This window comes from Xylocopa sonorina, chromosome 6 (genome assembly GCF_050948175.1).
Source record: "Xylocopa sonorina isolate GNS202 chromosome 6, iyXylSono1_principal, whole genome shotgun sequence".
In the NCBI taxonomy this organism is placed as follows: Eukaryota; Metazoa; Arthropoda; class Insecta; order Hymenoptera; family Apidae; genus Xylocopa; species Xylocopa sonorina.
Genome location: NC_135198.1, coordinates 9,722,854 through 9,736,410, shown reverse-complemented (window position 1 = coordinate 9,736,410; position 13,557 = coordinate 9,722,854). Strand labels below are relative to the sequence as shown.

Sequence of the window (13,557 nt, the reverse complement as noted above, 5' to 3'; positions counted from 1 at the left end):
GGCTGCTTAATCCAGGTGAAATCGAACAGCCGATATCGTTCGATAATCGTGCTATTTTCTCGATAAGCGTGCTATTAAAATAATCAACAAACTAGCAAATCGACTATCAAAGAATTTAATTCGTCGAAATCCTGCGAGCCTCGTATTATTACACAACCGCCGATCGACGGACCGATTGTTGCTCGATTCCAGCGAGCATAATTCCTTCCGGCGTTCGTTTCACGCTATCGTACACTTTTCAAAAGCCGCCGTTTACACAAGCACACGGCATTCCTTTGGACGAACGCGGTGAACGAGTACCCGTTATTGCATTCTGGAACGGATTTCGAGAAAGCAAACGTTGCTCTTCTTCAGGAATAAACTTGAAGTTACCTTCAGTTTGAGAAGTGATATAATAAAATATTTCTTTGAAGGTGTGTTATGTCTCTTTTTCAGAGAAACCTAAATCTCGTGTTTCAAACACAAGATTTTCTTATAAAATAGACAAGAGATGAAGAGAGGAGAACATTGTTACCAAGAGTATACTGTTTCTCTGGATACCGTTGAAAGAAAAACTGTAAAATACCACAAGTACAGAATAAAGTACAGTAGAATCCTACCTCTTTCCTCGGCGTACACTCGACCGCATTAACCACGAAGATCCGAGGAAGCACCAAAAACCGAATAAAATCGCAGCCTGTCCCGAAACGTGAGTTTCGACAACGCGTACACCCGTGACCAACCGCGATTTTTCTCTCGGCCAGCCTACGCAAACTGTTCCAGTCTCGTAGATGCGTTTCCAAAGATCGTGCAGCCGGATCGCGGCGCTCGGTTCCGTTCTGCTTACAACAGAAAGATCCACGCACGTACTCGTCCCATTCCGGTCTCCACACTCTGATACTTTGCTCATATCACCGGCTATTAACTAGGTTAACACGATCCAGCTCTCGATCGTGTGGCCATCACGCGAACGAATTCATGGAAACATCGGGGTTTCGATCGTTTAACGATCAGCTGGGCCATTTTCTTCCCCGCTGAAATCGACCATCAAAAATTATATCGCTGGGAATGAATGCAGCTCGAGTACATACAGTCTGTCTATTAACAACGAAAATCCGGCCTTACGGCTCATCCCTTGATCCGGTTGAAAGACGAGGATTCTAGATCGGATCGAAAAGGCTTTCCTTATGTGCTTGGAAAAGTATCGCGTTACGTTTAACTGAATTGCAAGCTCTTCTTCTTCCATAGGAACGATATTTTGTATAGTTCATTCATTTTTTTGTTTCTTTCTCGTCACCTTTTTGGAAAATGCAGCATTTCGATCTCTTTGATTCTTACTTATTCAAGAAGCTCTATCGTACCGTTTTTTTTTCTCATCTCGTCGTTTGAAAAGGCACGAAACATTTATGACGCACGTCTGGCAACGAGAATGTCAAAGAATTTTCATGTTACGAAGAAAGGAAACGGTGGAACGCGATTCCCCTGAATCACGGGTTGCTATACGAAAGCTTCTCTCACGACAATTCTTGTCCCGGACGAAATAAAAAGCTCGCGAGGTCCTCATTTTAGCCGCGCTATTCTAGAACCCTCCCGCCCACGAAAGAGGGGGGTTCACACTTTGAGAAGCCAGAATGTTCGCAAAGAATGCTCTGCGGACGGAGTTGAAAAAGAGAAACCGCATCCAATTAGTCGGAGCTGGTCGTTTCGATAACGAAAAGCGGCTCGACTCTCTTGCACGGGCAAACGTGTAATATCTTATTCACTGGCAAATTTTCAATTTTTAAATCGACTCCGAGATACATACAACGTCCATGGAACACTCTCCCGAGTAAATGCTTAAACGTGTAATGCTGTACGCGTACTCGAGTAAAATTACATTGAAAAATTGAAATTACCCCAGCTGCAGGTGTAACCGTGGCGTATCACCATGGGTTACCAAGGATCACTATTCCTCTACCGTCCAGGAAAGAACGCTGCGTGTTTAACCTGAGACCAATCACTCATACTGTAGGAGACTTCCTTCAAATACTGAGAAGAGAAGATCGCGGCATCGATCGAGCGGCCGTGATGACTCTCGGTGAGTGCCACCATTTCAGGAGTTTCCCGAAACTCCGCGACTTTGGTGAACTCTTACGTAAATTGGTCGACTTACGGCAAGTGTTTCCGCTTTTTTGGTTCCAGACGGTGTCAGGATAAGCTCCAGCAATACGATCGAGATGTTAATGGAGGATGACTTCCGATTGATCATAAACGACGTCGAGTACGTGGTGACGCCGCCGTTGCATCAGAGGCACACGATGGTACGCTGTCTCACAGGGATATTTCTCGGTTATTGTCAGATGAATTTTATTATTTGTGAACATCGTCGAATGAAACTGTTTCCAGGAGAGTATAAAGCAATTGTCGGACGTGCAGATCTTGATTTGCCAGCTGTACGAGACGCTTCACGCACGAGAGTACCACGCTGACATAGAAAGGCAAACGTTGGCCGAACTAGAGACGATCAGATTAGAACTAGAGCCGCTCGAACAGGTAAACTATCCTCGGAACGCAAATTTCCCTCAACTTCGAGACGCTATTCAGAAGTTATCCAACGCTTATGCCACTCGTTAGGAATTCCGAGTAAAGATGAAATCACCGCGCGTTGGACAGATGCTAAATCAGGGTTCGCCTTATCCGATTCTAATTTACGGCGGCAATGAACGCGAACCGACAGAAACGCGCGGAAAACGATGATATCTAAATTAAACGGAAGCTTAAGGAGACTGGCCGTGTTATCAGTATTCCATCGCTCCAGAGCGCGGCACGCGTGCCCAATTATTCGACCAAGCTCCTTTAATGCTTGTTTTCTCCTCGGAACGATGAATTAATTCATCCTTCGCCAGTTCGGTTTTAATTATCGTCGTATATGCGCTTGCACGATCCTGCAATTAAACCTCCATACTCATTTTATACGTCCACTGTTCTCTCTTCATGGTCCGTATAAACCGGTAGCTTACTCTTCGTCCTCTCTCGATTGTATAATAAAGATTTGATTTATAGAAGGTTTTTTTTAAATAGAATAGTATATGAATTGTACTCTCGGCCATAGATATTATGTGGTTACGATTCCAAGCCAAGCGTTTTCCTGGCCTATGTTACTACAATAATGATACAGAACGCGTTACTGTTTTATCGCTCCGGAAAACCGCAGCAGTTCTAGCCACTCGAATTATATTAAAGCGATGACAACTTCTCTTTTCTCTATTGTAGCAGCTACAGAAATTAGAGGCCACCGCTTCGAGAAGGACAAACATCTTCTTCTGGGCGTGCCTTGTCTTGATGTCGGTTCAATTCAGCGGTCTAGCCAGGCTGACCTGGTGGGAATACTCCTGGGACATAATGGAACCGGTTACATATTTCGTTACTTACGGGACAACGATGGCCTGGTTCATCTACTATGTCCTAACGAAACAGGTTACTATACGTAGTATGCTTTTTTCAGTTCATCCTAAATAAGGATACCTTATTCTGCATCCACAGGAGTACATGCTGCCGGATGTAATGAACAGACGACGCCTAATCACGCTTCACAAGAAGGCCAAGAAGGTCGGATTAGATCTGAACCACTACAACAGCTTGAAGGACCGAGCCTACCAACTGGAAACCATTCTAAAAGTCATCCGCGGCCCCCTGTACGAGCACCGGACCCGCATCGAGCAGAAGAAGAGGGAAAGGTCGAGCTCGAGCAGTTCAAGGTCACCAAGTTCCTCGCCAAGTCCTAGCCCCAGTCCCAGCCCCAGTCCCAGCCCCAGTCCAGAGAGAAGTCTTCCAAAAAAAGGAATCGTCCTGCGAAAAGACGCGGTGAAGAGACCGGTTCCGGAGAATACTCGCTTCAAATCGCTCTGGGTGGATAACAAAACGAGGGACTAGTGATCCTGAAAATCTTAAGGGAGCTTAACAGGTAATTCCTCGATGAAAATGTAAAAAAAAGAAAAAAAGGAATTGCACTCAGGGGGGCTATCGAACGAAGCTTGAAAATGTAAGAAAGGAAATGAGAACAATTTGTCTCTCGTCCGAATAATCCTCGACGGAGTCTTCCAAGTCGTACGACGACACTCCTAATCAACGAGAATGTGTATAATAACGTATATGTTAGCCCTCGATGCTCAATGTTGTTGACTACTGTACATTTGGAAGACGTCGAAGAAAGAAATGTATATATCACGCAACATTTTCTACGTACGATTATCATCGACTAAACGAAGAGAGTTTCGAGGAGCAAAAAAATCGAATGTTTCAGAAACTGAAGAGATGTTGTTGAAATGATGTTTCTTTGTGCAACGTCGATACGCAGGGTAATTCACTGGAAACGGGACGCGTTCAATCAAACATTTCGACGGTCGAATAATAAAAAGAAAATACTCGGAACTAGGATAAAAGTGCGATTAATGTTATTGCACCAGAGCTTTGCAAAAAATCTAATTCAACCACAGAAACGATGATTAAAGGCCCCGTGCTGTAACTTTCGTAAAATGTCCGCTGAAAGCTCGTGCTGAAAGTCCAGGAGCGCGGAGAACTTCTTACGAAAATCAAACAGTAACTTTTAACGAACTACCCTGCGTACACGTACAAACATATTTATATAATGTACTGTTACCTTTGTGGTAGGTTGATATTTTTACTTATAATTTAATTGTTCGCACAACTTCGCGATACATTTTAAGAAAAATCGATGCTCAAGGATTTTCATTTAGTAATCGACTTCTTCGCCACGTGAAGTTACAATTTCTACACGAGGGTATATTGACAGTGTTGTTAATGTAAATATACATTTACTTTCTTTTCATCAGATCAACGAAAGAAATTTCATTGTAAAGTGGCCGTAATACAAGCGTACTTAAGTTTTATTATAGCTCACTGTTTTCGCTCATTGTTTCAGAGAAGAAACGGTGTACTTAGATACTTGATAAAATCCCGTTGACGGAATTGATCGTTTTCGATCGTTCAATTCCGTACAGCTTTCATTTTTATTTATACGATGGTACGCATAAATAATATTACCAGAACTATTTTATCGACAAATAACTTTTGCGAATATATTTAATTATTCTTCGCAGATTTAGTCAGAGATTTTTATTGAACAATATTTCTATCGACGCATCGCTTGTAAAATCGCTCATTCAACAAGCTTGCTTTCATGTTATTCGTAATTAATAGACTGCGCATGTTTGTACATCTATGAAAATCGTTAATCCTTTAACTGCGGGTGCATCATCTCGTATTTTTATTTTAGTGGCATTACAGTCCACAGCCGCTAGTTTCCCGTTATGTACCGTTTTTTTGATCGTGCTCAAAGAAATACAAATTTGTACAAACATTCGTAGTCCGGCGATAAGATTTTATCACTCGACACTTGTAACGCACTTACTTCACTCGACTCTTTTACTTCTATAAATCTAGTGACGACACAATCAAAAGTTGACGAATTTTGTGCACCAAAACAAAAGACAACTTCGGCACGTCTTAAATTAAGCTAGAAAAAAGAACATCATAACATTATATTAGAACTACTACTATGACTATTATTACTACTACTACTACTACTACGCTTTAGAGTACCGTTCACGCGAAAGTATCTTATATAGGATTAACATAGATAACTATTTCTAGAGACACTTTAAAAAACTTTCTCTCGCTTTCGTAAAAAAAAAATCCCTTATCCGTCCGCTCGAATAGCCCGCCAGCCTATTTAATGAAAATTACAATCAAACTTTACGTTCGAGACCATCATGCGCGTCATTACACATTGATAACGCGATTCTCTACAACTCTAAGTTGCGACGAGAATAGCATTGTCGCGCTTTATCTGCGTTACGAATAGAGTGCAAATGGTTTCGAGTAATTAAAGGCGATCCGTTAGAAAACCGTGTCCCGTGCTCATTAGGCGATAAATGGTAACTCTTGCGATGTAAACGTTTATCGTATCACTTGAATGTGTATCTTGACAATTTCCAACTAGTCAACGGCGACGTGTGCAGAGTGTAAACTAAAAAAAAATTGGTGTAGTTAAATAATAGCCGGGTAAAAAGGCCGCCGTCAGCGAATTAGATAATTTCTCTTCGGCACGCGATCGTATGCACAATTTCGAAGCATTTCTTCCCGAGCGAAGGAATTGAAAGTGCGTATCTCTCGTTTCATTTATATATTTCCGTTTCCGTCTTTCTCTCCCTTCGACAATCGCTTCAACCAACCAGTCTAGTGCCAACATTCGAACCGCGTTATTTCTGCCATTCGCAAAAGTGACTTTCAGATTTTCGTGAATCATTTCGTGGTCGAGGGAATTTACCAAATGGTCAGTGTACAGAGACGCCCGGGACGCCCTGTATGTTGAAGATGGAACATCAAAGAGACGCGTGATACAATTGTAATTATAATGGTCGCTTCCCAGAAACGAGTTTCTTCTCTCCGCAAGGAAGTTGTTTTCCCTCTAACACATTTTTTACGATCTTTAAGAAAGATTTCGTATACAAACGTTTTTGTACATATATAAAAGATATATTGTAACCGTATACATGAATGTGTACACGTATGGTTATTTAGCGAACGTTCTTGTTACGCAGTTCCCTCGGAGCTTACGAGAAAAGGCGCCTAACATTCTCGATCGGCAACAGACGACGAGCAGAGTCCGACTTAAGTCCGTGTTTCAACACACCGATGTAAATATATATGTACGTGTATGTTCGCCCCATTTGTTTCAACGCACGGAATAAAATTGATCGAGTAAATGAAACACAAAATTGTACTTCTTCCCAATTTTCGAATGGCACTTTGCTGTTAATGTCTAAAAATTGTTGTGCATCGAATCGATCACGTTATCGGGGCTTATACGAACCCTCCAAGACTTTTCTTCTTTTCATCTAACATCTGATTGATTGGACAGATGGTTTAAACAGATATAATGTTACGTTGAAACTTCAAATTGTCGAGTAATCATGACATGTATATATTGAAAGCCCCCAGAAATGCACAAGTGCTAATACAACATTGAGTTGTATTGTGATTTTCGTCCATGTATCTATACGGTTAAACATAAGTGGCAAATAACTGAAAATAAGTCATTGAAGTATCTAAGAAATTGAATTTGTAGCTTCTTCGTAAAGGCGGCTATAATGAATCATTTTATTCCTATAAAACTAATTCAATTACTCGCAGAAACTAAGCGCCAAAGGCCAGAATTGATAAGATTTAATCAATCTAATAAATTGTAGCCCTTTTTAAAAGATAAAAACTGTATAAGTGTATACATATATATCTTTCTTGTATCTCTTGATTTAAATATTGTACCAAAATCGTATTCTATCGTAGCGCCATCTCTGCGAAAAGTGCTCAAACTGGTCGCACAGCGTTACCGACAGCAAAGTGAACTGCCGACAGTAGTGGCGCCATCTCTTGGAGCAACTCTGAAACTATTTGGATAATAGTTTCAGAGTTGCTCCAAGAGATGGCGCCACTACTGTCGGCAGTTCACTTTGCTGTCGGTAACGCTGTGCGACCAGTTTGAGCACTTTTCGAAGAGATGGTGCCACCAGTCTTTCAGTAGTTTACTTCGCCCCCGAAGTAAAGGCAAGTTTTAAGACCGCTTACACTATAACCACGCCAGAGGTAGCCTTAAATGAAAATGATGGTATGTAATTGAAAATTGTGCTTTAAATTGCAGTAAAAATCCCTACAACGTTTGTGTCAAAACAGCTGATTGTTGAAAATGAAAAGAAAATGAAAATTCGTATTAATTGGAAAGCTATTGAAAAATAGGTTAAGAAAGCTCAAATATTAACCACGACATTACTGGGTTTCAATAAACTATTGCAATTATTTTAGTGAAATATAATTGTTAAGTGTGCATTTTTCAACATAACAGATGTTTATTGTAAGAAATGTCACAAATTGATATCCAGCACTTATTTGATAAAAGCAGGTAAAATAGTTATTTGTAAAAATAACAAATTTAAAACTATTCTATAAATAACAGTATTGTTTCATAAATACTTTTCTGCTATTAGCATAAATAACCAATATTGATTTAAATATTGTTATTCATGATTAATATAGATATTACAATAATATTAAAGTGGAATATAATATTTAGGTTCCCTAGTGGTTGGCGTCTTGTATCTGTATTTTTATATACTCCAGTGGGTCTTTTCCTTGTACTGCTACGGTTATTAGTTGCTTTGCAACTTTGGCTTGTTGCGATACTATTGCCTGATTGTGATAGTCTTAGAACATTCTTAAGCTATGGATTTAGTTTTGCTTTTGGTATCTTGGTAAAGATTCCCGAAGGTGAAATTAAGGACAAACAAGCAAGAATTATAATCGCTAATAATGTCTCTGTCTTGGATCATTTTGCTCTGTACAAAGCTACACAAGCATTAACGCCTACTGTCTGGGAATTACCAACGTGCATGGGCTATGCACTAGGTTTACAAGTGATGGACATGAGTAGCAAAGAAGCTCTAATTGCAGATATAAAACAATTTCTTTCTACGTCATATTATAACATTGTAATACAACCTGAATTTGGTATAACCAATAATCGTGTTGGCTTATTGAAGTTCAACTCTTGGCCATTCGCTATAGAGGAGTCTGTCCAACCGATTGCAGTCAAAGCATGGAGGCCAGAATTTATACCCATTCGTCTTACCTCATTAGCATCTAGATGGTGGACAGATATGTTTTGGTTTATGTTTGTTCCTTATACAGTTTTCACATTTAAGTACCTGAAAATCAAGAGAAATACAGATTGTGAAGTACTAGTACGGGAAGTAGAAAAAGATATAGCAACTAGTCTTGGACTTCAAACAAGTTCTCATACAGTATCAGACAAAGTAGAATTTGAGAAACGCTATATTATGGAAAAAACTCAACCTAGAAGGTTTGATAGAAATTCTCAAAATTTACCAGTTATTCATACTATTGAAATACAGAGCATGGTTCGACAAGTTAGCGAAGTGCTTCCATTAGTCCCTCATAATGTGATTCTCACAGACCTATGTATGTAAATGAATAATTATTATTAATACCGTTATTATATATTCTCTTTTAATTGTAAAGAATAAAAATTTGTAAACTGTTTTAGTGAAAACACGCAATGTTGATATTACAATTGCCAATATATTGGATGGCATAGTTACTTATACACCAGACTCATCTCAAACTGTTGCAAGATCGGCACCATTAAATCAATTACAAAAAAATACAGTTAAAGATAACAGTAAGTTAGGATCTTCTTCCTTCCAGGAAAGAAAAGCTAAAATGATAGAAGAAGCTAGGGAAAGGTATATTAAAAAACACGGACTTAAAAATTGCTGACATTCTCATTACTGTTTTATTCTGGTTATTGTATCTTCATTGATTACAGATATGTAATGTTTTCTCATATGTGTATTTACTATTACATAATGTGAATATAATTTTATTTCTAAAATATAATTGTATATTTTTACAATAAATACCTGTCCTTTTTGGTATAAACAAATATTACTACAAAGAGTATATTTCAAGGAAGACAATATGACAGCTCTACATTTTCTCTACAAATGATTACTATCGACTATACTATCGACTATACAAGTAAAATAAATCTAGTTTAAAGTAAATAATAGTCTAAAATAATTTAATCATATTTTATATCAGTTCATAATTACTTCATTAAATTTGTTAAACCTCAAAATATATGACATAAAAATTAATAAACTATGACAGTAAAATGTGCTAAATTTAAATTTCCTTAGGTTACATTATTTGTAACAATATTATAACTTTTAGAAACTACTGGAAGACAAAGAGTTGGAAGACATTCAGTTTAATAAATTCACTGTGCAAATGCAATGCATTACTAATATTTAATTATGTATATATATATATATATATATATATATATATATATATATATATATATATATATGTATATATCTATATCACAAAATGTAAAATATTAAAAAAATGTTGCTTTCTCTCTTTCTCTCCTCTATCTTTTATCATAATCTATATAAATTACTTAAAAAAAATATTCATAAATACTTAATGTTTCCAATACATACATATTTTATCTCAAGAAAATCATCAGTGCCATGACTAGAACCTTCCCTTCCTAAACCTGACTCCTTTACACCTCCAAAAGCTGCTTCTGCAGTAGAAATTAATCCTTCATTCACACCAACCATTCCAACTTCTAATTTTTTTGCTACTCTAAATATTTGTGATATATCTTGAGAATAAAAATATCCAGATAAACCAACAGGTATATCATTAGATTTCTTTATGACTTCATCCTCAGTCTCAAATTTATGAATAACAGCTACCGGGCCAAAGATTTCCTTGTCATATATTTTCATTTCCTTAGTAACACCTGTCATAAGTGTCGGAGCATAAAACAGTGGTCCTAACTCAGATAATGGTATACCACCGCAATGCACTTTTGCTCCTTTTTGCACTGCATCAGTAACTAACTCATGCACCATATTTAACTGACTTTCTTTAATGAGTGGGCCATGTGTGACACCTTTCTTACTACCATCACCCATTTTAATATCATTCTTAATTTTTGATAAAAACATTTCAATAAACTCATCAAATTTACCACTCTGTACAAAGAATCTGTTAGCAGAAACACATGTTTGACCAGAATTACGAAACTTACTTGCCATTGCACCTTGTACAGCTAAGTCTATGTTTGCAGAATCAAAAACAATGAACGGCGCATTACCTCCTAATTCAAGGCAAAGTCGTTTCACAGTTGAAGCGCACTGTCGATATAAAATTTTCCCTACAGCTGTTGATCCAGTAAATGATAAAGCTTTTACAGTAGGATTCTCACACAATTCTTTACCAACAGCAGGAGAATTTTTCAGACTTGTTGTAATTACATTTATTGTTCCACGAGGAAATCCTGCTTTTTCAGCCAAATCAGCTAATGCTAAAGCAGTAAGTGGTGTATCTTCTGAGGGTTTAATTACACAGGTACAACCGCAAGCAAGAGCAGCAGCTGCTTTACGTGTAATCATAGCATGTGGAAAATTCCAGGGTGTAATTAAAGCAGCTACTCCTATTGGTTCTTTCAATAATAGGAGTTCTCTATTAGATATCGGTGCTTGCAATATTTCTCCATTAATTCGTCTAGCTTCTTCTGAAAACCATTCAACGAATGAATTTCCGTATCTAATCTCTGCTTCAGACTCAGAAATAGATTTTCCATTTTCTTTTGTTAAAATTATTGCTAGGTCTTTTGAATGTTTTACCATTAAATTGTACCAATTTCTAATTAATTCACTTCGTTCCTTTGATGTTGTTTGACTGAATGATTTAAAAGCTTCAGAGGCTGAATTAATTGCTAATTTAGTATCTTCAACATCCATATCTGGTACATTGTTAATAACAGACTTATCAACTGGATTATAAATAGGAAATGTTTCCTTTTTCATCGCTCCTATCCACTTCCCATTTACATATGCTAGATCTTTTAGAAGATGCATCGATCGACTTAATAAAGGAATATGCGATATAATACTTTTCCGTAATGTATACATGCTTGAAGTTATTGTGACAATAACCTGTAAGAAATAATTGATAATTGATTAGAAAAATAAAATATATAAAGCATTATCTATTAACTATTTAATAACAACAATATATGTAGCTGCATTTATCACGTTTAAATTTTATCGTGCATTAAACTAAATTACATAAAAATCTTATTATCATTGTACTGAAGTTTGGAAATTATACATGAATATGAAGTTGAACTACTATCGATTTGACATTTACCTTAAAAAAAAGAAATTATCGAAGACTAGCAGCTGATATAGTTTAAATGTAATACTACAATAATTATTTTGAGGTCAATTTACGTTATCAATTTCATGGAACGGCCTTTATATAAGTGCAGTGTGCGCAATCAGTGCGCCGACGTCTTTCGGTCAACAAAAATTATTATCGGATTAAATTGTTTATTACAGTCATCATATCAAATACATGGTACGTGGTAAACAAGAAGAATTTCACGATATGAGCACAAATACAAAAAGAACTATTTATGTCGGTAGGTTGCAATTCATTATCAACATTAGCTGTAAAATAATGAATATAACCTAATTTGAGTTTCACGATAATTATTTTATCCTATTATCGTTATTAATGTCTAGGTGGCTTGGCTGAGGAGGTTGACGAGAAAGTATTACATGCGGCATTTATTCCTTTTGGTGAAATTGTCGATGTACAAATACCATTAGATTACGAATCAGAAAAGCATAGAGGATTTGCTTTCATTGAATTTGAAAGTGCAGAAGATGCAGCAGCAGCGATTGATAATATGGTACATGTATTAAAAGAACATTCTCTGTGTGAGTTATTTAATAACAGAATTCATAAGATTTCATTTGCATAAACTTAATAAATTTTTATTTCTATAAGTGCAGTTAACAATTGTTTTAAAAAACTGTTTCATTAATCTAAAAAGTAATATTACATTTTCATTCACTTTATCTTAAATTTTATCTTGCATAAATAGAATGATTCCGAGCTGTTTGGACGAACAATCAGAGTAAATATTGCAAAGCCACAGAAAATAAAAGAAGGTTCATCGAAACCTGTATGGGCTGATGATACATGGTTACAAGAGCATGCCGGTGAAACGCTTAAAAGTGATGATAATGCAAAATCAAATGAAACAATGCAACCTAAAAAGGGAAAACAAAATCCTCAAGTATATTTTGATATTAGCATCGGGAAACAAGAACTTGGTAGAATCATTATGATGCTGAGAGCTGATATTGTACCAAAAACAGCTGAAAATTTTCGTGCCCTTTGTACTCACGAAAAAGGATATGGATATCAAGGAAGCACCTTCCATAGGATAATTCCGGAATTTGTATCCTTTATTCAATCTTTTCAAAAATGTAGAATTATGTAGTTTTTATATGCTCAGGAAATCCTTTTGGCTAGTTATCCTTACAGTTGTTATACAGATGTGCCAAGGAGGAGATTTTACAAATCACAATGGTTCAGGAGGAAAATCGATATATGGGAATAAATTTGATGATGAAAATTTTGAATTGAAACACACAGGCCCTGGTACATTGTCAATGGCAAATTCAGGGCCACATACAAATGGATCACAATTTTTCATATGTACAGCACGAACAGATTGGTTAGATGGAAAGCATGTAGTATTTGGACATGTTCTTAGTGGTTTAGATATTTTGAAGAAAATGGAAAAATGTGGGACAAAATCTGGCACACCGACCCAAAAAGTTGTTATAACAGCATGTGGAGAATTAACTTAAATAATTCAAAATATTTATTAATTTATAATAATTACAATACCAATTTTATATTTGTTAAGATAGTTGTTGTACGAAAAATAAATTTTTTATACGAACAACGTAATTTAAAACATATCTAACAATTAATAACTTACCAATTTTGTTGCATAATGATGAACGTTACATATTGCTATATTCTATCAAAATGTTATGTAAAATATCTTAATCAAAATAATATTATACTATACACGAGCGTAAGAGTAAACAAATTTAATAA

At 36.7% G+C, this 13,557-nt stretch overlaps 4 protein-coding genes across 4 annotated transcripts in view; 3 read left to right on the top strand and 1 right to left on the bottom strand.

Moving 5' to 3' along the window:
- Mcu (mitochondrial calcium uniporter) overlaps nucleotides 1-3,966 on the top strand; it is a 48,020-nt gene extending 44,054 nt beyond the window's left edge. Inside the window, exons 3-7 of the mRNA XM_076896419.1 lie at nucleotides 1,880-2,056; nucleotides 2,161-2,279; nucleotides 2,365-2,511; nucleotides 3,232-3,435; nucleotides 3,502-3,966. Of these exons, the coding sequence (XP_076752534.1) occupies nucleotides 1,880-2,056; nucleotides 2,161-2,279; nucleotides 2,365-2,511; nucleotides 3,232-3,435; nucleotides 3,502-3,891 (1,037 nt within the window). The 3' untranslated portion in view covers nucleotides 3,892-3,966. The remainder of the gene's footprint in view (nucleotides 1-1,879; nucleotides 2,057-2,160; nucleotides 2,280-2,364; nucleotides 2,512-3,231; nucleotides 3,436-3,501) is intronic.
- A 3,703-nt stretch (nucleotides 3,967-7,669) lies between these two features.
- On the top strand, nucleotides 7,670-9,450 carry LOC143424435 (lipid droplet-regulating VLDL assembly factor AUP1-like). The gene is made up of 3 exons (XM_076896492.1): nucleotides 7,670-7,936; nucleotides 8,108-9,012; nucleotides 9,098-9,450. The coding sequence occupies exons 1-3, from the start codon at nucleotides 7,896-7,898 to the stop codon at nucleotides 9,328-9,330; spliced, it is 1,179 nt and encodes a 392-aa protein (XP_076752607.1). The 5' UTR covers nucleotides 7,670-7,895; the 3' UTR covers nucleotides 9,331-9,450.
- A 524-nt stretch (nucleotides 9,451-9,974) lies between these two features.
- Ssadh (succinic semialdehyde dehydrogenase) lies at nucleotides 9,975-11,584 on the bottom strand. The gene has a single exon (XM_076896398.1). The coding sequence runs from the start codon at nucleotides 11,544-11,546 to the stop codon at nucleotides 10,032-10,034; it is 1,515 nt and encodes a 504-aa protein (XP_076752513.1). The 5' UTR covers nucleotides 11,547-11,584; the 3' UTR covers nucleotides 9,975-10,031.
- A 359-nt stretch (nucleotides 11,585-11,943) lies between these two features.
- LOC143424394 (peptidyl-prolyl cis-trans isomerase E-like) lies at nucleotides 11,944-13,397 on the top strand. The gene is made up of 4 exons (XM_076896421.1): nucleotides 11,944-12,058; nucleotides 12,162-12,331; nucleotides 12,527-12,886; nucleotides 12,984-13,397. Exons 1-4 carry the CDS (start codon nucleotides 11,992-11,994, stop codon nucleotides 13,299-13,301), a joined length of 915 nt encoding a protein of 304 aa, XP_076752536.1. The 5' UTR covers nucleotides 11,944-11,991; the 3' UTR covers nucleotides 13,302-13,397.
- Nucleotides 13,398-13,557: the final 160 nt, after the last annotated feature.

Excerpts from the sequence above, each read along its gene's own strand:
- LOC143424435 (XM_076896492.1), top strand. The coding sequence starts at position 7,896 with ATGTCACAAATTGATATCCAGCACTTATTTGATAAAAGCAG. Across the intron at positions 7,937-8,107 it reads CACTTATTTGATAAAAGCAG|GTTCCCTAGTGGTTGGCGTC; the intron begins GTAAAATAGTTA and ends TATAATATTTAG. Across the intron at positions 9,013-9,097 it reads TGTGATTCTCACAGACCTAT|TGAAAACACGCAATGTTGAT; the intron begins GTATGTAAATGA and ends AAACTGTTTTAG.
- Ssadh (XM_076896398.1), bottom strand. The coding sequence starts at position 11,546 with ATGTATACATTACGGAAAAGTATTATATCGCATATTCCTTTATTAAGT.
- LOC143424394 (XM_076896421.1), top strand. The coding sequence starts at position 11,992 with ATGGTACGTGGTAAACAAGAAGAATTTCACGATATGAGCACAAATACA. Across the intron at positions 12,332-12,526 it reads CAGCAGCGATTGATAATATG|AATGATTCCGAGCTGTTTGG; the intron begins GTACATGTATTA and ends TTGCATAAATAG. Across the intron at positions 12,887-12,983 it reads ATAGGATAATTCCGGAATTT|ATGTGCCAAGGAGGAGATTT; the intron begins GTATCCTTTATT and ends GTTGTTATACAG.